Source organism: Astyanax mexicanus, chromosome 13, assembly GCF_023375975.1.
Source record: "Astyanax mexicanus isolate ESR-SI-001 chromosome 13, AstMex3_surface, whole genome shotgun sequence".
NCBI classification, from domain to species: domain Eukaryota; kingdom Metazoa; phylum Chordata; class Actinopteri; order Characiformes; family Acestrorhamphidae; genus Astyanax; species Astyanax mexicanus.
Window position 1 is genome coordinate 38,517,863 of NC_064420.1, and position 27,699 is coordinate 38,545,561.

Consider the following 27,699-nt stretch of genomic DNA (forward strand, 5'->3'; position numbering starts at 1 on the left):
CAAACACATATTTTTTACAATTAACCATTGTTAAAAAGAACTAAATAATTTCCCGCCATAATCTATACTAAACATCAGAAATGTAACTAAAAATCCTTATTGTAAGTTTAATAGAAAATATTTTACAAATTTGGAGTAAATCTGCAAACTGTTAAAATATAATGAATACAATTGGAGCTTTCCTGAACTGTATTGAATTTTAAAATCAATATTTTCCTGAATACACAATAAACATTTTATGTTCTCCAAACCTTTCGTTTCATTACGGTTGTCTAGATCTATTTTTAATCATGAGGATTTGGTTTGATTTCTGTGACTGATCTTAAATTATTAAGTGGAGAAGAGAGTGAACAGGCAGCTTCTCTAAGTTCATTATATGAGTCTCTAAAGCTCTCAAAGTTTTCAGAATATAAATAACTTATTTTACTGCAGAAAAAAGGGGATTTGTATCATCGTGTATCACTTGTGACCTATATATGGGCCAATGCCTATCACACTAGCACACAGTAGTAGTATTGCAAGCATCTACACTGCCTAAAACCTGTTTTTAGAAACTATTTTTAGCCACTTAGTTCCACATTTCCATGTATGCAGTAGCTCTTGTGTTTGTACCATCAGCAGTGCTTATGGAAAGCTACTGGAAAGACGTCACATAGCCAGAAAAACCTACCAGACCACTGTGAATGATTTCATGCACAACTGATTGAAATTTAATAAAAAAACATTTAAGGACAGCTGCTTTAACATTCAAACTAGCTTTATTTCAAAACAGAATTCAAATGGTGACACAGTGTGGATGAACAGGAGCACATGGGTTTTATATATTAATGTATAAGTACAGTATATATTACAGACAGCCATATATATCACCTTGGAAATTACAGTTTGGCATTAGCAGTACAAATATATACCACTGAAGAGCTAGCTCGATATTCTACTCAAATGCTCGACTTCATCACTATTTGAGAGTTAAATGAGGTCCAAAAGTCTGAGGTGACACTAAAAGTTTTTCTAACAGAATATAAGACAGTAAAATAGATTTTTTTTTTATTGGTACCACTTTAAAATAAGACTACCTTTATAAAGGGTTTATAATTGGTTCACAATTAGTTTATTAATGGTTACTAATTAGGTTGTAAATGCCTTAAAAATCATTAATAATCAGTTATAACACACACATAGAAAGGGCAACAATATAGACGGCTGTGGGTTCACTATTTGGCAACCAACAGGTCATTGTTGCCCTTTCAACGTATGTGTTATAACTGAATATTAATGATTTTTAAGGCATTTACAACCTAATTAGTAACCATTAATAACTCATTGTAAACTGATTATAAACTCTTTATAAAGGTAGTCTTATTTTAAAGTGGAACAGTTTTATTTCTATGCAAACATCCTAAATGTAAATGAATCATTTGTCAAAATAAATCTTAATAACATGATTTATAATTCACAAAGGAGGCAGTCAGCCAATCAGCTTAAAGTAGGGGTGCAATGGTAGGTATTTTAGAACATAACTATATAGGCTAAAGACTAAAGAATTTAGAGATATCACTACTGGTTTAACAATCCTTTAGTGGTGTTTTTTGGTGAATCCAGCCAAAATATGTCCCACTTTTTATTGTTCATTTTTAGCAAATCTAGTTGATGAAGCATTATACAGTATTTTCCACATCCAGGCGCTATGGAAACAAGGCTACAGACACTAGTTGGGCAGTACTGTGTGTACGACTCATTTATTATTTTTTATTTAACCTTTAATTTAACCAGGCAAGTCATTAAAAACATTTTCTTACTTACAATAACAGCCGTAATGAGATGCAAATAGATAGTTCTAATAAACTGTATAATACTACTGCTTTCACATCTTGGATTCTGAGCTGTAGAAAATCCAGCAGGACATGCTAATGTTAATGTTGCTAAAAAAAGTGCTGGCCTTAAACAGTAAACAAACTAGTTTTTATTATTACGTTCTCTAAAACATACACTTACACACATGGACTTTCATAAGTCTGTAAAATTAATGGACATTTTGAGTAACTAAAATCACTTTTAGTGAAACTCAGCATAGAATTTTAGCTTATCTTTTTAAACATGCTTTATTAAATATTATTTTTAACTTCTGAATTTTCTGAATTGATATTAGTGACATTTTAAAGTGACAGTCTGTATATTTTGGGGGATTTGGGGATTGGGCGACATCTCTGGTGAGAATGTATAATTGCATGAAGCATGTGGGAGAGTACTTTTAATGCAGGTTAATGTAAATAAATTGCTGTGTGAAAATGTATTATGATGGCCATTTTTCTCTCAATTTAGCTAGGCCAATTATCCCACCCATTCAGCTGCTACTTAGCTGTATATCCTCCATCACTAGTGATGCCACAACACCAGGAGGGTAAAGACTAGCACATGCCTCCTCTGATACATGTGAAGTCAGACTCCGCCTCTTTTCAAACTGCTGCTGATGCAGCATTTCCGAGTAGCATCACAGCCCGCTCGGAGGAAAGAGCAGCAACTCGGTTCTGATACATCAGCTCACAGACGCCTTGTGCTGCGGATATCACCCTTTAGTGATGTGTGGAGAGAGCGCCATCTACCCACCCAGAGAGATCAAGGCCAATTGTGCTCTCTCGGGGCTCCGGCAGCTGATGGCACACGGTGCACACAAAAAGATTTACTCTTTCTCTAACAAACCTACCAGACCACTTTGTTTTTTGAATAAATGTATTATATATTGCAGGGATGGTTGTACCAGGACTCTAATCGCAATAATTTTGGTTTGAACATTTTGTACCCTCCCAACTCTTTCAATTAAAAAATGAAAAAAATCCTATGGATTGCTACTTTAAGTGCAGTTTTTGTTAACACCATTAGCCTACAGTCTCTTGTAGCAAATTAATGAAAGAAACTTTGGATACAAAACATGCTTTTTGTTGATTGAGGAGAAAGTGATACATCATGTAAATATAAATGTTGAACTATTTTTCAAGAAATTTTGTCACATTAACAAAAAGTCAGGGATTTTTTGCCTTGTGTCTTTCAATGAGGCTTGTGTTCAGATGATTCTCAGATGATTTTTACCTGTTTATCAGAGGCATTTGCACAAATGTGTTGAATCCATGCAGCTTGAGTGCACACTGTCATTAAAGTAAAAGAGATAAACACCACCAAACACTAAAACAATCTAATAGCCCAGTTAAAATTTCAAAGGTGGCATTTTTCATTTAATAAAAAAACAACTATTGCAATTTTAATTCATTTTTAAAATAAAAGCATGTTCACCACACCTCTCAGACCTTTGGACCCCACTGCGTCTCTCATTTCTTATCTATTTTGACTTTATCTCAGTCTGATGGAGCAGATGGTTGAAGGTAGTCGACAGTAATCTTATAACCCAGAGGTGCTGCACACAAACATCCTCGTTTAGGAAGCATTACAATCTTGGATCTTGGCATCACAAGTGCACCAGTTACAGACGTCTAAAACAGACACCCAGAAATATATGCATGCTCTCTCTAAACCACATAAATACTTATCCACCCAGTGGAAACACACACAAACACACAGACACACACACACACACACACTCACCAAAAGTTCACACAGTCCAAGTGCAAATCTTTTTCTTTTTTTTTTTTTTTTTTTTTTTTTTGGAAGTCTTCCAAAGCTAAGGTGTGCCTTCTGAGTCTGAGCTGAAGGTATCCAGTCCTGCCTTGATGAGTGCGCCGCCTCCTGGAGACGCCCTGGCACTGCGGGCCCGCCTCAGGTTGCCAAACGTGTCGCTTGCTTCATCGCCCAGAGCAGATGGAGGATGGACAAAAAGAAAAACAGGAAAAGAGAAGGAACATCTCTTAGGGTGAAGAAAAGAGCTGAAGTTAATATTGATCAGATGTTTCTTTTCCGCTTTTCTTCCTTTTTTTCAAAGTGTGATCAGCTGAATTTTTAAAAGGAATGTTTTAAAGAGAATATTTCCTTAATAACAATTTTTTTACCAGTTTTATAAATCAAAAAAACTGATATAATTCATTTGTACATGAGTTTTTTTACAATATTACAATAAATGCTTAAACAAGCTGCCTTGGACTATATTCACATTACCACTAAAGTCACTTAAATCTGATATTTGCCTTAATGTGACACAATTTTGATATTTTGACAGTTTTTTTGACGGCCTATCCTGTTTTACATCTAAACCAAAAATCAGTCCAGGCTGAAACACCTCTTTTAACTTCCGTCTGAATGAGTGAAGCTGTGGAATTGATGAGCAGATACTGTTTATACAAATAATATGTTGGTGAGAATTAAACAGGACATCCTGTGGTCACATGTTGCCTCTTATGGTAGGGCTTCCAATTGGCATTTTTCAGCAGGATAATGCTCACCCACACACAGCAAGGGTTTCCCAGGAATGTCTCCACTAGATTACAACACTTCCTTGGCCAACCACGTTGCCAGATTTGTCACCAATCAAGCATTTAAAGAACCAGCCGGGATGTCAGCTTAGGCAACCTATGAATATACAGGATCTACAGGCCCAACTGCAACATCTGTGGGCAAATGTTCTCAGGAACCCATACAAAACCTGTACATCTAACTGCCCAACCATATCTCATCTTGTATTCAGGCTAGAGGATTTTTTTGTCTTTGACTATAAAGCTCTGGAAAGAATTAAAAGACCACTTCAGTTTCTGAATCAGTTTCTCTGATTTTGCTATGTATAGGTATCAGTTTGATTAATATAAACATAAATATAAACTACTTGTTTGCAGACAATGAAAAATGGCTGAAATAAGAAAAAATATGCAGAACTTTCAGACCTCAAATAATGCAAACAAAACAAGTTCATATTCATAATGTTTTAGGAGTTCAGAAATCAATATTTGGTGGAATAACCCTGGTTTTAAATCACAGTTTTCATGCATCTTGGCATGTTCTCCTCCACCAGTCTTACACACTGCTTTTGGATAACTTTATGCCTTTACTCCTGGTGCAAAAATTAAAGCAGTTCAGCTTGGTTTGATGGCTCGTGATCATCCATCTTCCTCTTGATTATACTCCAGAGGTTTTCAATTTGGTAAAATCAAAGAAACTCATCATTTTTAAGTGGTCTTTTATTTTTTTCCAGAGCTGTATATGTTATGTTCCACTTATTAAAATATTAAAGTAGCAGCTGTTTTTGGATGGTAAAAAAGATATATCTGTACTCACCTAATCCTGATACTCACCTTATTTGCTATGACTACTCACAACAAGAAAGAAATGCACAATTCAACAAGAACCACGTAAATGGTCAGAACACAGGGACGTACACACCACGCCACAGCACCACGTCACCGACACCACGACAATAAACACTGCTCCGCCACACCGGCTCGGGAAACGAGGAGGATAATGCAGTCTGACACATTTTGCAGAAGCTACTTTTCTAATGGAAGGGGGGTAACTAGGTTAATTTAGCGAAAGTGTCACAGGAAATGTCCCAGAAAACTCTAAAAGCATGGCTAAATATATATATTTTCCCCTCAACCACTGCCAGAGGGGCTGTCCTGACTTGTATATTTAATGCAAATCTAGGTTAATTTAATTATTTGTATCCAGACGTGAGGAGGCTCAGAACAGAGCCTAGATAAGTAACTAAAACTCAGAAGTCGCTGCTCCATTTCCACACTGAGCTTTAATTACAGCTCGGACAGCGGAGGCTTCTGTATAACATCAGGGGAGCTGGCAGTGTCTATTGTTGATCCAGCAGGGATTTGGGAACAGAGAAGCAGAGAATGATGTTAATGAGGACACATGTAAATGTAAACAGACTGATAAAGGTGAGCCATCATTACAACATAATCTCTATTAGCGCTATGTATTAACAAGGTGATACACTATGTTTTTAGTTTAACTATCATAGTATAAAACTGCATTATACGCATAAACTATAAATAAAAGAACATTTTACTTTTTTTATACAATCAGAACAGTGGGATCTAGCGGACGGGGTTTACATAGAACACAATATGAACCACTGTCTGCCTCAAATCTTTACAGGTAAATTATTAATTAAAAATGTAAATGTAATAGCAGCTAATAAGAAATTGCTTCATTCTGTAAATAAATATACAACAATCAGCCATAAGATTAAGACCACTTCCTTGTTTTTACACTCATTGTTCATTTTATCAGCTCCACTTACCATAAATGCTCCCACAGTATAATAAATAGTTTGTGCAGGAACAAAAAGGACGTGTTAATGTTATGGCTGATTTGTGTATATACAAAATGTACATTTTTGTAATATACTTTCATGTGTACAAATTTACCATTATTAGTCTAAATCAGGGGTTCTTAACCTAGTCCTGACACCATCCCTGGGGGGGGTGCAAGGCTGATGCTACACAGTGTATGTGATTGGAACAGTTAAAGCTCGTCAGAATGCAGTTTAAGTGGTGATAAACCACAAATTATAACCACCATCTTTACTTTTATTTTTACTAAACTTTTATTTTTACTATTTTTTCTTCCATTTTCCCAGCTGCCTGCATGCTCGGAGGAAAGCACAGAGACTCAGTTACTAAACATCAGCTCACAGACGCCTTGTGCTGATCGCCATCACCCTAGGAATGATGTTGGGCGAGAGCACCATCTACCCACCCAGACAGAGCAAGTGCTCCAGTGACTTCAGGAACCATAGAAAAAAAAGAGGACAAAACAAGTAGTTCGCTATTTTTCCTACGGTCTCTAATGTGCTGGGATTGTGCCCCAATCTTGTTCAAATACTGTAGAATCATATACTCAGACCTCTAAATCCTAATAAAAAACACACAGAAAAAAGGTTTTCAAATGGGTGAATAGTCTCAGATCTATTGCCATCAATGCTAGAATCATGACAATCCTCCATTGACACCAGAAAACCATAAGGGAAGGAAGTGAAACAGCTTATTTTTACTAAAATTTCATTAAAACACTATTGATAAAGTATTCTTTAATGCTACTTTTACCAAGACACTTTTATTGTTTTTACACTGCTGAATTTGCACTACATAATTGTGTATTTTAATATTTATTCACATTTTTTCAGCATATTCTATCCATTGGCTTATATTATGAATACGTCTCAGTTGCATGTATTTATTTCTAAGGAATATGTGATGTAAATGAAGACAAATGAATTAGTGAACGTACACACAGATGAATCATATCAGACACAACTGAAGACTCTTTAACTCACAGGCAAGACCCAGTTTGACAACTAGAGATAAATTCAGGACATCACTTCAGTGTCCCAGTCAGAAGAAGGAACAGAACGTCCAAAAAGGAAATTCAGTTCACGTCTGCTAGAATCTGGAGTGTCTCTCTGTCCTGCCAAACAGGTCAGCGTGTGCACGTTCTCATCACTGTCTACAGTATGAGCGCTGTGCTTTTGGATTGAATGAGTCTGAAATGGATATGATACAGTAATGGGTAATGGGTTCTTATGATAAGGATGATACTAACAGCAGAATGCTTGTTGTCAGACAGATGGGCAGCAGTCTGCAGGCTGCTGGAGGTGAGCATGTCTCTGAGAGGCTGCAGTCAGGCCTCATAAAGACGGCTGTGGAGGGTGTGGACGCCGCTGTGTGCACTGACCTGGGCTGCGCGCCATCCTGCCACTCACCAACAGGGCCTCCTGGTTGTCAGCCAGTGCCTGCTTGGCCAAATATCGCTCCCGCTTGACCTTCAGCTCCAGAGACTCCGGCACGTCGGGAACCATCCAGTCAATAACACGAAGCACGGAGAACACCACATGCTGCAAAACCACAGAACGTTTTTCTTCAGCAAATACTAGACACAATTTCTGTTCATTTGCTGAAACAAGCATACACATGCATACACAAGCAAATGAGCCAAAACATTAGAACCATTTGACCAGTGTTGGTTTGGTCTTAGCAGCAAATGAATATTATAGAGACTTAATACATGCTAAGTCTGATTCAATTACATGAAGATCAATTATGAATATCACTGCATGCTACAAAAAAAGGTTGTTATAACATTAATTTTAGTTATTTGCTGAATAGAATACAAGTAAACACATCAATAAGCCAAAACATTAGGATCATTTGATATACAGCTCTGGAAAAATATTAAAATAAAGAGACCACTTTAGTTTCTGAATCAGTTTCTCTGATTTTGCTATTTATAGGTATATGTTTGAGTAAAATGAACATTGTTGTTTTATTCTATAAACTACAGACAACATTTCTCCCAAATTACAAATAAAAATACTGTAATTTAGAGCATTTATTTGCAGAAAATGAAAAAAGGATGAAATAACAAAAAAAGATGCAGAGCTTTCAGACCTCAAATAATGCAACGAAAGTTTTAGGAGTTCAGAAATCAATATTTGGTGGAATAACCCTAGTTTTTATCACATTTTTCATGCATTTTGGCATGTTCTCCTCCACCAGTCTTACACGCTGCTTTTGGATAACTTTATGCCACTCCTGGTGCAAAAATTCAAGCAGTTCAGCAAGGTTTGATACAGATTTGGTACAGATTTACTGAGGGACTGAGAGGAAGTGTAGTGAATGCTTACCTCAAATGCAATGATGAAGCCTAGTCTGACTGCGAGAAGTTCCCAGTACACTAGAGTGTAGCTCCCATTCTCATCCCGAAAAGCTTTATACCTGAATTAGAGCACAATCAGAGCACAGCACAGCACAGTCTCTCAGAGGAGAGCTTTATCTATTCACACTCAACATCTTCACTCTCAAAAAAGAAGCAACTGCGCCCTCTACTGCTGAAACTGCTGAATCTGCTACAGTCTGAGAGACTTTCAGCATGCAGGCCCACAACTCATGTTTCTCACACTTATCACTAGTTTCCCAGTATTCAATTAAATTAATCCTGGAAACAAGCTTTAAGATGAGCGGAATAAAGAACCTGCAGATTAAGAAACGAATAAATTACACACAGTGTGTAGAATACACGCAATAGAAACAGCCTTCACTAATGCCTATTCTGGACATTTCTCTTTATTTCTCTGATGGACTCTCAAATGTGTTTAAATAACCTGTTTAGTTTGAAACATAACTACGAATTAGTTAGACAATAAGTTCAGTATTAATATGTTTAAATATATATTTTAATATATGTTTACATTTGAAACCATTAGTATTTGGAAGGTGAAATTATTTTGTAATTTTGTCTCTGTAAAAAGCTTTTAAATCAAGAGTTTTGAAACCCCACATTAGCCTTAAACTTGTGGACACAGCTTTCATAGCAACACATACCTGCATTCCACTGTTTAAACATGATTTGGGATTCCAAAAATACAACAAAACAATCTTTAGCAGCCACTGCAGCAACAACCCAGCAACACCATATCATCACACTGTTGCTATGGTATTCTAGCTTGTACTGGTTGTACAGGTTGTACTGTTTTTACCATGGTGTTGTAATTGTGTTATTACAATGTTATTACAGTAGGGTTATTACATTATTACTACTGTTATTACAATGTGAGTCCAAAGCTCTTACAATTGTGTTATTATAAGGTTATTACATTTATGGTGCTAGTGCCATGTTATTACAATACAATTAAACTTTTGTGACAATGTAAGTACTATTGTAATTACCATGTTAGTATTACTATTAAATGATTGCACTATATTACATTATTTCCATGTTATTATAATGAATGTATTACTTTTCTTTTGTTAACCATTAATCCATCAATCAGTCTCTTTTTAAACTAGAATTGACAAATAGATAAATGGGTCATTTCTTGGGTGTTGCCAGGTAGCATTTATGCTTAACTTGGTTGTTAAAGTGTGAAAAAAATATATATATTTGTTAAAATTGTACTTTGTACAACAAAATCACAAATTTACATTAAATGAACTCATTACAATAATGATTAGTTAATTTAATGTACATTTGTAATTTTTTTTGTAAAAAGATGGTTGTTAGAAAGTTGTTATAGATGGATAGATAGGAGGATGCATCGATAGAAAAAGACAGAAAATAACAATACAGTACCTTCTGTCTTTTTCTATCTGTCTATGCGTCCATCCATCTATCCATCTTTAACTTTCTAGCAACCATCTTCTTACATAAAAAAAAATCACAAATGTACACTAAATTAACTCATTTATTTTTGTAAGAAGTACTAAGAAAATGACAGTTACCTGCACATGCCATGGCTGGAGTAGTTGTAGCTGGGAGGAGCGTAGGCCAGTGTGAAGTTGACGTACCCGTGTAAATCACTATTAAACTTATACCGGTACAGCAGCCGAGGCAGGAAATCAGACGTGAACGCAATGAGGAAAGCCTGGAGAATAAAGAAACAAGAAACTCATTGTAATAAAGAGTTTTTTACACTCACTGAAGCAGATTTTTACACTTCTTATTATTCTAACTCAATTACAAAGACCACTTTGTGCAATTCATCATTTCTTTGGTTAGAGAATAAAAAGCTCTGCCGACTCACATTAACAATGACAGAAACGTGAGACAGCGCCTCCAGGATGATGAACCACACGCCGATGTTCTGCGCTCGCTCGGCGACGGGTCTCCGATACTCACACACAAACTTGTGCGCATCCAGCCTCACTTCAGCCCAGTTATTGAGCAGGGCAAAGAGAGGTGCCAGAGGGAACGCCGCCACAAAGATGGTGATGAAGCCAAACTGCAGCACTGTGGACAGCAGGCAGCGATTAGATTTCATTTACCAAATGAAAAGAGACAATCGGTCAATGAATCCTCAACAAATTAGCGACAGAAAATACAAACCACAGAGCCAACATAGACAGATAGATACAATACATGGACAGAAGTATAGGGACACCTTTATTATTCCCTCTTACTTCTGAAATCAACGGTATAAAACAAATTTATCCTGCTTCTGTCGGGGTAACTTTCTTTACTGTCAAGGGAAGGCTTTTTAATACATTTAGAGCATGGTTTTAAGGATTTGATTTGAAATAACAAAAAAAGACGCAGAGCTTTCAGACCTCAAATAATGCAAAGAAAGTTGTAGGAGTTCAGAAATCAATATTTGGTGGAATAACCCTGGTTTTTATCACATTTTTTATGCATCTTGGCATGTTCTCCTCCACCAGTCTTACACACTGCTTTTGGATAACTTTATGCCACTCCTGGTGCAAAAAATCAAGCAGTTCAGCTTGGTTTGATACAGATTTGGTACATATTTACTGAGGGAAGGCTTTTTAATACATTTAGAGCATGGTTTTAAGGATTTGATTGATTTAGCAACATGAAAATTAGTGAAATCCAAAGAACACATTTCCACTGCTGCACAGAGACATTCTGTTATTTCTCATGTAGAAATAAAGTATGCAGAGCACAGAATGACCAATGATTCAATAACAATGCCCTTATACACACAGAGCAGTCTGTAATAAGTAAAGGTGTGATACTCAGGCTGATAGATGTTTCTCAAGGGCTGTATAATTCCAGGCAGACTGTTTGGAGACATAAATGCAGCTGAACTGGCTTTAAAATCTGCGTTTCACAGCTCTGGTGTGGGAACATTTTGGCTTTAAAACTAATGGCAGAGGAGAGCCCATTAACATTAATGAGTCAGTGTGCTAACTTTAGTTTAAACAGCTTAACAGTTGCAAAGAAAAGTGGCAATTACAAATAACAGCTCATCTAAAACATTACCATACAGTTTTTTTGAGCACTTAAAGAGTAGCCTTCCTCACAGTTGGCTATTGTGAACAACTTTGCTTAAAAATAATAAATATAGAGGGCAATTTGTGCATAAATTGTGGGTGAGACCACAGCTCAGCAATGTTAAGCTGTATCCAAAAACGTTTGGGTAAATGGTGTAACACCAATATATTTATTTAACAGAGCAGTGTATACAAACTTTTGCACATGTGGGGTGCCAAAACCTTTGCAAAAAAAAAAATAAAATTTGGTCAAAAAGCTCCTCCAAGCTTTTGCCCAAAAGCTGGTTTATCCAGCAGCTCCTAGAGAGTAATGGAGAGAGAGAGTGCCGAGCATTGACTCAGCTGGTGTGGAGGACGGAATTTTGGGTCCCCATTAATTTCTATGGGAAAATTTGTGTGATTGTTTGAGCAAAAAAACGAATATCGGATTGGTTAATAAAGAAAAAGTTTAAAACTACGTGATCACTTCTATAATAACGCCAAATTTCGTCTTCTTATTTAGAAAAATATGTGACCTCTAGAGATGCTTCAAATTTGGGAACAAAGTTTCCAGACACATTTTATTGTTTTCCTATAGGAGAGTTCTGGCCATTTTTTTGGCAAAAACTGTAAACAAGCCCATGTTGCACCAATATAATGCAGTGTGATTGCAGTAAACAGTTTGAATGCTGTCATTAAAAACAGTGTAAACCACTCACATATTTTTTATTAATTTCGTTTTTAAACATATTTTATTCAACTATATATTCAAATTCCAATGTCTGAATGTTCTTGTTCTTTAAAGTGTGCTAACTGCATTATTTATATGTAATTATAATATTATTATACATGTGCCATACAATATCTTAAAATTATAATAATACCATTTATCTCAAGTATTCATTGGACCAATATATTGTTCAAACAAAAAAAAAAAATCATGACAGGCCGACAGATAGACATACGGATAGACAGATATGCAGCCAGAATATAAATAAATAATAATAGTTAAACAGATAAACATCTCACCAATTTCCAGATATTCATCAAACAGCCCCTCACACGCCACCAGCTCATAGTCCTGCTCCCAGCGCTGGGGCTCCAGACCACCCTGAGCCTTCTTCACTGAGGCCAGGGCCTTCTTCTGTCTCCATGCCTTTACTTTACTGCACACACACACACACACACACACACACACACACACACACACACATATATGTTCGCAAAACAGAAAACATAGCATGATAGAATATGGCGACTCAGCTTGCATGATTACATACAGGGCTAAAATAGAATCCACTAGCAGAATAGCGGAGGACAGCGGGTAGCTGGAGTTCTGAAGCGAGTGATGCATTATTAAAGAAAGAGCTGTGAGCTCTGCCTGTGTGCAACACATCATTTTATCAGAGCAGGGAATCAGTTCTTTTAGAAAATGTTCTGTTTTGTAAGACACAGACCACCCACATGTTTTAGAAACTTGCTTATCACCAACATCATTACTCTGCTTTCCTCTCTTTCACTCATCTCCCTCTGGTCACAATTACTAAAACCAAGGGCTCTGTTTGAAACCACTCACTAGCATAGACATTGTCTTTATCTGCTCATGTTAAACATCATTTCTGAACTGATGCTGTTAGATAACACTGGTCAAAAATGGTCATTTTATGATTTTATGAAAATATTGATAGTTAATTTTAGATAAAGGCATGAAACTGGTTATTTCTTAAGACTAGGGTATTTTTTTTTGCAAAACAATGCCCTGAAATGCACACTATGGGTTTAATTTGAGCGATTTTAGGCGAATCATCAACCGCTCACCACATAGCTTGATTTAAGGTGTCTGTGTGTCTTTGGTATCGCAACAACGGGACAAGTACACCTTGCACAGCTCAAAACGTGCAAAAGGCGTGTACAAATTCTCTTTATTAATAAACCAATCATCGTTTCACTTTCACGGATTGCTATTTAAATGGCACAGAAACATGGACGTGCCTGTGTTGACAGTACACAGCCAAGATAGCAATAAACATCTGACTGTTGACATCTGCTTAGGTTGTTTTCAGTCAATAGCGTACCTGTGTTTTGCATTACCAAGATAGCAATAATCTAAAAATTTACCATCACCTATAGGCGTAGATGTATTCGCAAGAGGAAGGCAGTTGGCAGGGTGTAAGATAGCAATGAGCATCGCAATGCTCCGTGCGCAAGGTGTAAGTTATGGTTCAATGTGTTTTTAAGAGATGATAAAAGAAAATATTGCAATATTAAATAAAAAACAATATTATTATGGTTAAAACACATTAGAATAAAACATATATATTCATTATTAGATTAATCGACTAATTGAAAAAAAAAATAGATTAATCAATAAAAAATCTGCAAAAAAGGATGCAGCCCTAATGTTCATAATAGAGAATTTTATGCCCTTAAAATCTTGTAAAATAAAGTACTACCTCTAAAAATAAACAAGTCAGAATATTTAAATTAGAAATGAACAAAAGCACATAAAAACACACACAATACAAACTTTCACACGTAATACACACTTTCTCACTGCAAGCCTCAGCATTAGCAGGTCTATTCCAGCTGGCCTGAAGCCAGTGCCAATGCTGCAGCACTACAGAGCCGTAATGCAACACTGTGCTTTACCCTTACACTGCTGACTCACTGATTCCAGCAATCAGCTCGATGCCTGGCATTCTTCCTGTACTCCAGGCTTATTATACAGTAATTAAGTCTATAAACATTAGTGTAGGACACTGCAACAGAACAGTGTGTGTGTGCGTTTAGTTTTAATGGAGTGGATAAGAGTTCCAGATAAAGAGGAATCGCTGAAAACATACGGTATGACAAACTCCTGAACGTTGTTGATGAGCTGCTTCCCGATCATGATGATGAAAAGCTGCTCAGCAAGCTCAATCAGACAGCCTCCTGGACCACACTGTAAAAAACACAAGAGGAAATCATATGTAGGCCTACTGTATATACATACTGTATAGATATTTTCCAAGCCATTACCTGGCGGACCACAAAAAAAATGAAGTGTAATGGGATGGAGTGCTACAGACTAGTAGCTCTCCAGCCCAGAGGGTTGTTGAACCCAATTGCAGAACAGTTGATCCCAAAGCAGGTAAACCCAAGAAGATAGAAAAAATAAATAAATAAATAAATGAACACACAGCTCTTCACATGGGTTCGAACTTGTGTCATCAGGGTCGCGGTCCAATACACTACCGCTGCCCCTGCTAGTGAATTAGGGCATGGCTGGAAAAAAAACACCCTTAGAAGTCCCACCGAGCACGACAGAGAGACAGGGGAGGGATGTAAACAAAAGCTCTTCAGAGAAGCATTTTTTTTTCATTATTGTTTATCATAGTTCAAACAACCTCATGGGCCAGATGCTTCATGCCGCCTATTGCCGACCCCTGCTGTACATGCATTAACAAACCAAAAAAAACAACAAAAAAAAAAACAATGAGCAAACACTACATGGGCAAAAGTATTGAGACACATGCACAGTTATTGTTTTGTCTGAAATGAAGGTTAATAAAAGAACCTATTCTGCTTTTGTTGGAGTAACTGTCTCAACTGTCTCCAAGGAAGAATGCTTTCTAGTTGATTTTGGAGTATGGCTGTGAAGATTTGGTAGTGATTTGGAAGTGATTACAGAAAGTAGGCTAATGAACACCCCATCTCATTATCCCCACACTTTCCAACTCCGCCCAAAAGTATTGGACGAAGCACCAACTATCATTACTGAAAATACAGTTTCACTGCTCCACAGCTCAATACTGCAGAGCTTTTTACCCTTCTAGACAATACCTGGAATTTAGCATGGCGTCAATAGGTTCTCCAGAGAGCTCTATTCTATTATATTCTATTCTATTGGCAAGACGTCTCTACAGGCACTAGAGAAGCTGTGTTAAAACTTCAAAGGAAAAGTGTCTCTGAAATTTTGCTTCGCTATGATTTATTTATAAATGCCTTTTATGATAGTCAAGGTCAGTATACAAAGGAATCTGAAAAGGCACAAACTGTACATTGCTGATGTAGTCCTATATGGTTCTACTTGGTATGTGATTCATGTAGCATAGTGGGCATCACAGAGTGTCCACAGTAGACTATGGTTCAATTCTGAGTAAGAACACTACTACCTACACTATACCAGTCCTTGGCAAAGTCTCTTCAGTATACTCTTGTATCTATGGACATGTTTGCAAATAACAGGTATAAAGACAAAATTAACAGGAAATAAGGCAAAAAAGGTCAAGAAACACAAAGGTTTAAAGTTAAACAAGCAATTGGAGCAAAAAACAGAACTTACATCCTCATTTCTCATCCCAAACAAAGTGCCATAGTGACCTGGATACCCCACGAATCTGTGAGAAGAATAAGCTCCAAATAAAGACACCAACAACTCTTAAAACACTATGCAATTATATATATTATATATAATTAACTATTTATCTCGCATCTAATCAAGTTTAATAATGTGTCTTGTTGTACGTACATCAGTGATGCCACTTTTAGTGTTAGTGATGTGAGTAAGTTTCACTGTTATAATTTACCTTCCCTTGAAGAAGGCCACATAGAAAGGGGAGGAGTAGAAGTTGACAAACTGGAAGATGAACACTTTGAATGTAAACGCATCCTCATACTGCGTCTGTGTCCTGTGCATTTCTGTAAAAAGCAAACGAAAACTGTAAGAATGACTATGTGGCCATGTTTTTTGGAAAGTTTGATATATTTGAAGATTCTGTGATATTACTGGCTGGTTGCAAAGTTAAATAAAGCAGATAGTTGCCTTTTTTTCTGATATCTGATCACCAAAGTGCACATAAAATATGTCAAAATATCATGATGAGTGGACCAATTAAATCATTTTAATGATTTGCACTGTAAGTTCCAATAAAAGGTTTCCTTGTCAAGATCATTTTTGCTGTCCTAGATATTGACTGTAGTGTTAACTTAGCACGGTGAATCCATTAGTTTAAATGAAGTGTAACTTATTGTTTTATATTACCACATTTTTTGCACTATAAGGCTCACCTTTGAACAGCGAAAGAGCTAGCACTTAGTGTGGTTAGCGTCTAGCACAAATACAGCTCCAGTCTCAAATCTCGGTGCTGCGGAACTAAACTGAAACTCCTGTGTAACGCTGTACTTCAGCAGAGTCGTTTACTGCTCCTTAAAACCTGACTGGTAAAATTCATACATAAGGCGCATCAGTTTTTGGGAAAATTAAAAGATTTTTTAAGTGCACCTTATAGTGCGGAAAATACGTTATTAGTAGTAATAGTAGTAGCAGCAGTAGTGGTAGTAGTAGTAGTAGTCGTAGTATTATATCAATGCCATAAAATAATCTTGAAATCACAATAATGTTGACTATTACAGTTATTTCTGGGACAACATATTTTCCAAAACACTAGGTATTATGACATTATGAATTTTAATTTAAAAAAGATCAGCAGTAAAAACACCATGCCATCGATGACAAGGATGCCACTGCTATGGCTGCCTACCACCAGGCACGTTTTCTCAAAAATCACTGTGCATTTCTTTTGAGTGTACTCACTAGTGTATGTATGTGTGTTTATTTCCTGCACGGATTGGTTAAACAGGGAGGTCAAATTTACTTGTGACCAGCACAAGTATGGTGTATATGGTTGTCTACTCTTGAATTAAATGTCTAATATTTTATGTGACATTAACATTATTCACTTTTCAAGTCAACAAAACCTACACTAAACCTACTAAACTGAGCAAACAATGTTACATTATACTGCAGATACAACTCAATACAGTCCCATTAAAATTTGATTTCTCTTTGTCATTGTTAGTTTAAAATCATGAATCCTAGTCAAACCTAATGGTTTATAGATTTCCAGGCTGACAGCACTGGTCTCTCTGTGCCAGAATGGATTGGTTGGGAGGTAAAGAAGCTGGATGCCCTGTCGCTGCGTATTGAGCAGAATGTGCTGTTTTATGGTTCTGGGTGCCAGCGGCAGAATGCTTACCCCATTTAGTGAGCTGCTCGGCCAGTGCTGTATACACCTGCCCCATCAGCAAGATTAGAGCCAGGTTTACCATGCTGCTGGAGATGTTGGCGATGTTCCCAGCCTAAGGAACACCCACACACATACAGACACACACAAGCGCAAACACAATCGAAAGCACAAACACACAGTTTAAAAGCTGCTGCAGGTGGTAGTACTAATGGAGTGCAGAAAGCAGCAGCTTAATCAATTGATTTTCATTAGATTTTTACCTGAGTCCGCAGCACCGAGCTCCCCGTCTCATACATCATCACGCTCACTATGCTGCGGTAGATGATGACAGTGACCAGGAAAATCATCACCACACACAGCTGGGAGAGAGGAAGAGGAGAGAAGAGACATAAATCAGCCAAACCACTGACAGGATCAAAACGCTGACCAGTCATAAAGGAAGACGGCTTTCAATCAATACTATCAATCCTCAGTCTCACCATTATGACAATGACCATGGATCCGGTCAGCATGCGGGAGATACGGGCCTTCTCCGGGAAATAGGGCTCCTTCACCCCCGTCACAGGGTTCTCCTCCATCGCAGGGGCCATGGCAGCAAACTCCGGACGTGGTGGCTCCTAACAGTCCAGAGATTCAGGAGAAAGTTCTCAGCTAAGGCTTTTAGATCAGTTTTTAGAAAACTGGCAGAAACCTAACAGAGGCATAAAAGGCATTGATTTCTATGAAACCAATCAACCATATCATTAAAACTGCCCGTCAAATACACTGATTAGGTTCCCTTTTGTGCCATCAAAACAGCTCTAGCCCCAAGAAGCAGAGTCTCCAGCAGCATAAATGAGCCTTGGTCACCCCTTACTCTTTTGATTAACTGGTTAACTGGTTCACTTTGTACTGGTTCTTTGGTAGGTACGGTCCACTAAAACCCTGCAAGCTGTTTTCTAGATGCTCTAATCTTCCTGTCATCCCAGCATTTTGCCATCACAATTTGATTCTTGTCACTGTTCACTTGCGGACTAATGTGCAGATTCCACTACTGGACTACAGTAAGTTTAACTCTTGCTTTTTGGGGACAGCCAGTCTTCACTGGCCCAACTATACTTGGTCTAAAATGTAGCAACTCAACTATCCAGTGGTATGAAAAATAATGTTGACTTTATGCAAATATTAGCATCCTTTCATTGGCTTCCAATCGGCTTAAAGTTAATGTTAATTAAAGTTTGCACTTTGAATTTGTAAAGCACTAAACGGGCTATCTCACATTTTATCACTTATCATATTTATTTCAGCTATCTATACTATCCAGAGCCATGTGATCTGCTAATGAGCTTTTTTAACGGATTCCTCAGAATAAGAAAAAATCTAGAGCCCTAAAGCTCTAAAATAGTCTCTTTATTGAAATCTGACATGCTCCATTAATAATGGTCTAATGTAACATACCTATATCAGTTAGCTTTCACAAAGAGCTGATTTGTGTGGATTGTAAATTGTATGATTTATTAATCATGCCCTTTTCATTTTTTTTTCATTCTTTTCCTTGCTATTATTGTAATGAAAAGAAAATACTCACACCCCTTAACTAGTTCAATAATATAATTCAATAATAATTCAATTATTACTCACTTAATTATCAATGTTTTTAATATTATTTAATTTAATTTAGTATTATTTTCATTAATACTGTTTTCATGCACTGTCCCTATAAAAACATGTGATCATGTGTGTAGTCAAGTCCAGTCTACACATGAAAGCAACATGGAGGAGAACTCCAAAAATGTAACAATATTTCATTTCACTTGTCAATGGTAATCAGTGTACATACAGTACTGTGCATAAGTTTTAGGCACCTAAACAATTTACGCTAATCCATTTATCTCAGCAATACGAGTGTTTGGCCTGTAAAAAAGCACCACTTATGATTTGTACAGAAGCAAATAAACATACATACAGTAAAATGTAACAAAGAATTCTCATTTTTAACTAAAGCTGAAGAACAAAGTTGTAAAACAGAAGCTTGTAACTCTGATTAAGATTCAATAGTCATTATTCCACACCTCTTCCTCATGAAAGTCCATGCAGTCCCAGTGGTGGGCAAGTGTGGCATTCTTGCGTTTCCAATACTCTAGAAAGGTGACAGCCCAGAAGGACATGAACACGCTGAAGAACACTGTTCCAGGGTGGTCAAACAGGTAGCCCACCTACAGCACAACAAAAGACAAACAGAACTGTATCTGTGATACAATACACTAAAACACCTACAGCTATAGTGACCTGAAATAAAACTTTAGACTGTGTAACTTATCCTTTTACTGTACCTGGGCCATGGGGCAAATGTCAGACATGTTCCAAGGTTTGCAGGTTTCACAGAGAGGGCACATCAGATAGTGTCCTCCACTTTCACAGATTTCTTTCCTGTAGACAGCAGAAACAGCAGAAACATTCATGAAAAGAAATGTTAGCAGGACACTGAGAAGGAAGCTGGCAGCTAAGTGGCAAGAGCTGGTCACAGGGTTCAAATCTGACTTGGTATTTCTGGATGTGTTGTGGGGATGAGACAGATCCCAATTTACCCCTTGGCCCTACAGCTTTCTCCTACCCCTCTGTTTCGCGTGTGCACTCCAAGGGACACTTCAAACAAAGGGAACAAGCAACCAAAGAAAGCCACAAATGTAAGTATTTTTCTTGTTAAAAATGATTAATAGCACTATATTACCATGGTTTATTGTGTAGTTTCAATGTTTTATGTCAGAATTCTTCATAACATAGCATATAAATAGCATAAAAAAGATCGCTAGTAGTTTGTCTCAGTAGCTAGCTAGCTAGCTAACTTTCCCGTTCTACTTTAAATGGTGCAACAGATGGCAAGGGCTGCAGCATTTAAGGCGGAATGGAAAAATAAAATAAAATAAAATAAAATAAAAGCTAATCAAAGATATTTCAGCTCCCTATCACAGATAAATTAAGGAATGGACAGTAATAATTAATTTCTGCACCATCTCCCAGCTTTCCAAAGAAATACAATAAAACCCTAAAGTTAACTAGTTAACCAGCAGCTAGGTTGCTGAATTTTAGCACTTCACTGCTATCACATCAACCTGGCAGGGTATTGGATGATTAAAGGGGTAGTCCCAATTTGGGTGAGGATTTCCCTTGAGAAGAAAGGGCAGGGCCAAGGAGGGAAATAGGATTCTTCCTTGTCTCTAGGAGGAGCTTTGCTGCTTAAAAAATGAATTTGAGTTTAAATTATAAATAATGATTTAGGGTGTAAAATACGTAATTTGAATGAAGGTGCAGAATCATTTTCATTCCATTGCAACACTACTTAATTAAACGGGATGTATTATCACTCTCTATTTATATTAGGTTGCAATGGCACACAAAATCATAGTTTAGTTTACACCACTGTATTGACTTCACAGTTTGGTATAAGTACACTACAACAGGGAGAAACAAATATAAAATAAAAATGAACCCAGATCAGTTACAAATTGTTCCATCTAGTGTTGTCTGGGGAAGTAAGGTGGTTAATACAGGTTGAAGTGTGTTAATTAAGCGGTTGCTGCTGCTCTTATAGGCTGAAATATCCCACTCATTTTTATTATCTATATCTAACAAATATAAACACAATGCCGTTCACAAAACATATTAAAACAATGTCTCCCAGCTGATAGGAGTAGATTTAGTTAATTATTATAATATACTTTTCATTATACTAATATAACTTATATATTTAGAACACAAAGATGTTTACAAATGACACTTTACATAATTCTTCACACTCAGCACTCAACCAGAATACACACACACACACCAAGGAGAAGCATCAGCCAAACATTCACAACATAATCTTAGACCCAGGATAAAGTGGCAATCCATATCCATATCCTATCCTGCATACTACTGGCACATACATAAATACAGTACATACTCACACAAGGGCAGATTTTGCAAAGTAACTAACTCAAAGGCAATTTAGAGTAGCTAATTAACCAAATTTTCCTGTTAATGGGGGGGATATGGAAACTTCCCCCAGATGGGGACTTGAACCCAAGACCCCATTGCTGACACATGAAAGTGCTAATCACCAAGCCACATATTAGTCACCCAATCACTTTTATGTGGCTCAGTTTTAGCTGTAACAGTGCTAATAACTTCAGCATGTGAAGAACTGGATCGAAGACTATGCAGACAGCAGATTCACTGCCTTTCATCTTCAGCCTCGGCTTTGTTTCTTGTCTCTATAGAGCCGTACATTTACCGCAACACCGTCCCATCAGCACTGTTAAAACAGGTTTCGCCATGGAAACAGACGAACGTTACCAAACACACACACACACACACAGAACCAAGACAGCTCGAGGCAGAGCTGAAGCAATACACTGTGATCAAGTTTAGTTTAAGCCTAATTGGAGAGGAGGGCAGCAGAGACTGTGTGTGTGTGGGTGTGTGTGTGTGCGTTAAAGAGAGAGATACTGACGCTGGCGTGTTAGATCCCATGGTCATGATGCCGGATACAAACACAAACGTTCCAACTATTGCAGCAGGAAGAAGCCAGGCTGTATAAAAGCCTGTAAAGATCAGAAAGAAAACAGCCTGTGAAACTCTGTTAGTTTAAATAACCACATAACCATAATGCATTCAGACAAATTTAATTCCCTCATATTTTCTATGTTAATATAGCCAGCTTGCACCACTTGATTCACTCAGAAGTAATTACTCACCGAGCCATGCAAAATAAAGAGCAATTTTCTCCCCAAAGTATTCCCGGATGTGATCCAGGGGCTGGTACTTGTACCATTTTGACCAGCGGGCCCAGTAGTGATACAGAATCTGTCTCTTGTTTAACTGGTCAGGAGAGATTTCATAGTCTGGCAGCTCAAATGGCCCCTAAAGAACACAAATGAAATCAATGATTATTACATATGAACCCTGACATTCACACATTACAGAGCTGGAAAAAAGTTTTGCAGATGATTCTACAATTGCAAAAAGCTTAAAGGTCTCATTCCATAATTTTTTCATTCATTTTAGACATTTTAAACATCTAATTGTGGTCTCTAGTATGAAAGAATGCCATGTGAGCTTGTTTTTGGAAAAAAAGTGCTCCAGTGATCCGGTATAAAGCTGCTTTAGTCCGGGTGGAAGAGAATTTCAGCTCCTGCTGATGAATATTGCACTGCATAAGAAGAAAAATCATGCAAACCCCTTCCAATCTTTCTTTAAGGAACATTGTTTTTTTTAAACATTTCAATAATTTCCTTACTTATTCATAAAAACTGCTTTTGTACCAAATCATGATTCCAAATTATTCAACAATATAGTGAATTATACTTTATACAACAGAGGGCAGTTTCTTACCTCATGAAGGGGAAATGCTGCTTTAAAAGCCCCTTCATTCAACAGTCGAGCCGCTCCCACCTCTGCATGCTTCCGTTTGCCATAAACAGTCCTTGCTAGGATCTCATACACCTGGACAGAGCACATCACAGCTGTCACAAATACTTAATTTTACCACATCTGCCACACTTAGTAAAGATCTGTTACTAAATCTGTAATTTTCCTAATAATCTCTATTAGAAAAAAATAGCCTCTTTAAATTGCTATTTACTATTTCTTATTTAAAGCTTTATTAAGCTTTTATTGTAAAAAGAAAATAGTAAAACCACACACATTTTCTGTATTTAACAACCCAACTGTTATTTCAAGTGTTTTGCTACCTATGACAAATTACATGTATTTCATTTTGGAGAAAAAAAATACAAAATTATTTAAACAGTATAATTTCTTTTCTTAACTTAAAAACATATTTATATAAAATAACATCTGTAGTTTTAATTACAAATTTCAATCTTTGTAATTTTAAGCTAAATCTGATTACTTTATATTTATATGCTGTAAAAGAAAACGTAAAACAATAGTCAAATGACTGTTAATGGCTGCCAAACAAAAAAAAAAAGCAAAATTAAAGTCATATATATGATTTTACTGTAAGGTAGCTGAAAAGACAGTAATCAAAAGTGCTTGCCCTAATCCACTTTTCATCTTTCTGTATATCCAGTGTACTCACAATGCGATGTCTCTGTGTGATGCTGAAATAATTCTGATGATCTTCAGAGCCCAAAAACCTGACAACATCAGATAAATAAAATAAAGAACAAGCATTAGATTAAACATGTTTACACTGTTAAAGAAGAATAAGCACACAGCTGACCAATCACAGCATCTTGCTTACTTTTCCATCTTTGACTTGCGGAAGGCACACGTGTAATAGTCCACAGGCCTGTTGGGAACGAAGTCTGCCATGACGTTTGGCATCCAGAGCTTCTGGAGAACCCGGGCCGAGGTGTTGAAGTCCGGGTGTGGTTGCGCCTTTGGGTAAACACATAATTTCAGGGCGTCAAACTCTTTCTTGATGCCTGTTTATAATAAAACTGCATAGAGAGATTTCTCACTGGTGCTTGCACTGTAAAAATGTCATTGTGAAATTACAGTAAAATACTCAAAGTTCCCAAATCTGTTTACTGTACTTTTTTTTCCAGTTTCTATACCATTTTCAGAACGACAGACTGACTAAAAAACAGTAAAATATTGTGATTTTTTTAAATTTGAAAATAAAAAATAAAAAAGTAAAATTCAGCTGTTTGTTTTCTTTAATAATTTCTGAATTACTGTTTTTTTACTGTTGTATTAAAATACAATTTTGAAAATTCCCAAACACTTTAAGGATGACATTGTAAAATATTTTATGATATTTTGATATTTTAGTATATTTTTTAAAAACATACAAATCAGATTTTGAATAAACATCAAAACAGGATTAAAAATTGCTAAAGTACGCAATCACAACCTCAGAAAAAAAAAAAAAAAAACACACTGTGAGTTTTCTGAACTGGCCCTCAATATCCACATCTGACTCTTATATCCACTTATAAAAGACTAGACTCCTATCTGTATAAATGGGTCAAGACCAAAATATTCTAAACCACAGGTGAAATGACCTTTTCAACAACATATTTGAAATCCATGATAAAATATAACTAAATCTTATGATTCATTTGTAGGATTTGACTTCATAATGCACAGAGGACATTCCCCAACAGCATACTGACCCTCCTCCACTCATAGAGTAAGCAACAAGCTGATTGGCTCCTTTTGTTAAAGGGCGGGACTTCATCCTTGAATGGACGCAGGGTTGAGTGTATATGTGTCTCCATGTATTTTCTTAGCTAATGTTTGTGATTTTTTTCATCTGTTTCTACCATAAAAGGCTTTAATGGTGCCCTACCTTATCAACATAAGGTAATACTGTGAAAAGGACATTGTTACTCACAGAATTATCATATTTAACAAAGTTTAACACTATCTTACCAGAATGTTCTCATTTGACTGGTTGTTTGCATGTTTTTTAAAAAGTGTGTCTATAACAGTTCTATAAAAGACAATAAAATCAAACAGGCTGAAATGTTGGACCTGTAGCGGCGCTCTGAGGCACAGCTCTTCAGCGTAGTACACCAGCACGTCCCAGGGAGCACTGAGCTTCAGATAGTGAATAGTCTTTTTAGCACTGGATGTTTCCTCCTGCAGACAGGGACAAGACAAAAGACACAGTTCTCCAGTCACGTCCCACAGGAGAACAGAGAGCATGGCAGCATACTAAAGAACTGAAGCATGGACGGCTGCACCTTTTCCAGCAGCAGGCCGGCACTCTGGATGTTCTGGATGAATCTGTCCCTCCATCGGGCCAGCTGAGCTTTCCTCTTCTCAGATCTGCTCTCCTCCTGAGCAGCCTGCAGCTCCCCCTCATCTTCAGCCTCCCCTCTGCTTTTACCTCGAGCTCTCCGCTTCCTGCGTGACTTTATCTCCCACACCAGAACATAGTCTGACACACAGCCATAGACAGAATAAGAAATATACAACATCCATATTACCCATAAACACTTCACTTCAAAAGCTAAGCCGAGCTAAGCACTGCCAATATGATCAGGAGATCGCCGGTTTGAATCCTGTTTATGTGGCTTGCCATCAGCTACCGGAGCCCTGAGAGAGCACATTTGGTCTTGCTCTCTCTCTGGGTGGGTAGATGGCGCTCTCTCTCCCCACATCACTCTAAAGGGTGATGTTGATCAGCACAAGGCGTCTGTGAGCTGATGTATCAGAACCAAGTCGCTGCGCTTTCCTCTGAAAGCGCTGTGATGCTACTCGGTAATGCTGCATCAGTAGACGTTCAAAAAGAAGCAGTGGCTGACTTCACATGTATCGGAGGAGGCATGTGCTAGTCTTCACCCTCCTGGTGTGTTGGGGCATCACTAGTGATAGGGGAAAAATGGGAAACATTCTAAACAAAACCAAAAAAAAGCAAAAAAAAAAGACCTTCTACTGAGATTTATACACTAAAATGCAAAAAGTCATGGGATAGCAGTATGTAACCCAATCACAAAAGCGTTATCTCAGGGAATGGTTCAGGAACGTCGCATGTATAAGTTGGGAGGTGTTATCTTGTGAGTTAGGCTGAACAGTTGCCAGCAAGTTAATGTCAAGGTAATGTTAATTATGGGAGTTGGAGTGAGGACTGACAGAGATATCAATTAATCCGTCTCTTATTATGAATGTCAGCTCCCAAGTGAAAAATTTAATGCATTAATCAGTACGCATAAATAGTCATACATCAATAAAATAAACATACTGTACAGTACAAAGCAACAGTGTGAAGATCAGTCACCTATTTTAGTTTGGCCATCTCTGAAGTAGTTGCCGGGTGGCGGAGCTGGTGGCGTAGCTGGTTTCTCGCAGTGAATATATATTGGGTCATCATCATCATCATCTGCTGGAGCAGTCAGCTGCAGAAAAAGCAGGTGGATGAGCAGAATTTTATATACGATTACATCATATATAGAGAGCCAACTTCAGAATGGCCTTAAATATAGACAGGTGCTAGCTGGTCATCTGAAGGTAAGAAAATGCTATTTTTTCAGAACATAATATTTATATAGACCTGAAAACAGTAGACCCCTATACTCATCATCACTTACACATTGGCACTTATATTTATAAAGGACCGGACCATGTGGCAAAGATCAGAGACCGGAGATGGCAGGGTAAAAGTGTGGTGCAGTGTGTCCCTATGTAAATGAAATCCAACACACTGCAATAGGTGTAGTAATTAGTCCGAGACTTCTGCAAGGGTTTGAATGACTCCACATTGATTTCATCCACAGGGGAGAACGGTGATGGTTTTAGAAGTACAGCATGCATCTCCCTGCCAAGGCTGAACCCTATATTAGCAGGAAATGTAGCTAATGACTATCAATCTATCAAGTCAAAGCCAATGCTTCGAGTAAGTGGCACTCTTTTCTAAAGAGAACCTCATGCATATAAAACATTAATGAAAGAAAGGCACTCACATATCTAGCTGGGATGAAGCCTCCATTCTGCAGGCTGCCATAGCATTCAGCTGCATGGGTCTCTCCAGTGGGGTCCAGGTCCAGCAGAACCTCTCGGTCCTTCAGCAGCTCTGAGCCCTTCTTCCTCAGCATCAGGGCTCTGCAAGTTAGGGCACACTGCAATCCTGCAAGCACCGCAGCTAAAGGAGGAGGCTGTGGAGCAGAAATGAGTGGGGGATCCCTGTTAATGCATTCCCTTAGTGGAGGAGCTAAATGGACCAGAGAACATCACACACACACACACACACACACACACAGACTAAGTGCTTCAGTAAAAGGAGGATGGACGAGAGGGAGGGGAGAGGGTCTGCAGCAAGTTCTGCATCTCTGCTGCTGCTGCTGCTGCTCTCATTCACCGCATCCCTCTATCTCTCTAGCTCACCACAGAGAGGGAGAGAGAGAGAGAGTGGGAGAGTGAGAGAAAGAGAGAGGGAGGGGGCAATGAGCTACCGTAACTCTTCTAGTAGAAGAGCTTTATAAAATTACACACACAGTAAGCACAGCATGTAACTGGACTAGACAGGATGTAGGGTCTCACTGTATTGGACACTGTATATGTCCAAATGTGTGTGGACACCCCTTCTAATGAATGCAATTTTT

The 27,699-nt window shown here is 37.6% G+C and overlaps 1 protein-coding gene across 1 annotated transcript; it reads right to left on the reverse strand.

Moving 5' to 3' along the window:
- Window positions 1-1,328: 1,328 nt before the first annotated feature.
- ano11 (anoctamin 11) lies at window positions 1,329-27,454 on the reverse strand. Its single transcript, XM_007246260.4, has 23 exons — window positions 27,061-27,454; window positions 26,379-26,496; window positions 25,342-25,538; window positions 25,130-25,237; window positions 23,892-24,028; window positions 23,727-23,784; window positions 23,018-23,128; window positions 22,381-22,546; window positions 22,137-22,227; window positions 19,975-20,071; window positions 19,714-19,857; window positions 18,142-18,279; window positions 17,923-18,021; window positions 17,672-17,774; window positions 16,223-16,334; window positions 15,979-16,033; window positions 14,498-14,595; window positions 12,684-12,820; window positions 10,469-10,674; window positions 10,167-10,309; window positions 8,573-8,663; window positions 7,652-7,783; window positions 1,329-3,792 (listed from the first exon to the last, which is right to left on the reverse strand). Exons 1-23 carry the CDS (start codon window positions 27,190-27,192, stop codon window positions 3,769-3,771), a joined length of 2,697 nt encoding a protein of 898 aa, XP_007246322.3. The 5' UTR covers window positions 27,193-27,454; the 3' UTR covers window positions 1,329-3,768.
- Window positions 27,455-27,699: the final 245 nt, after the last annotated feature.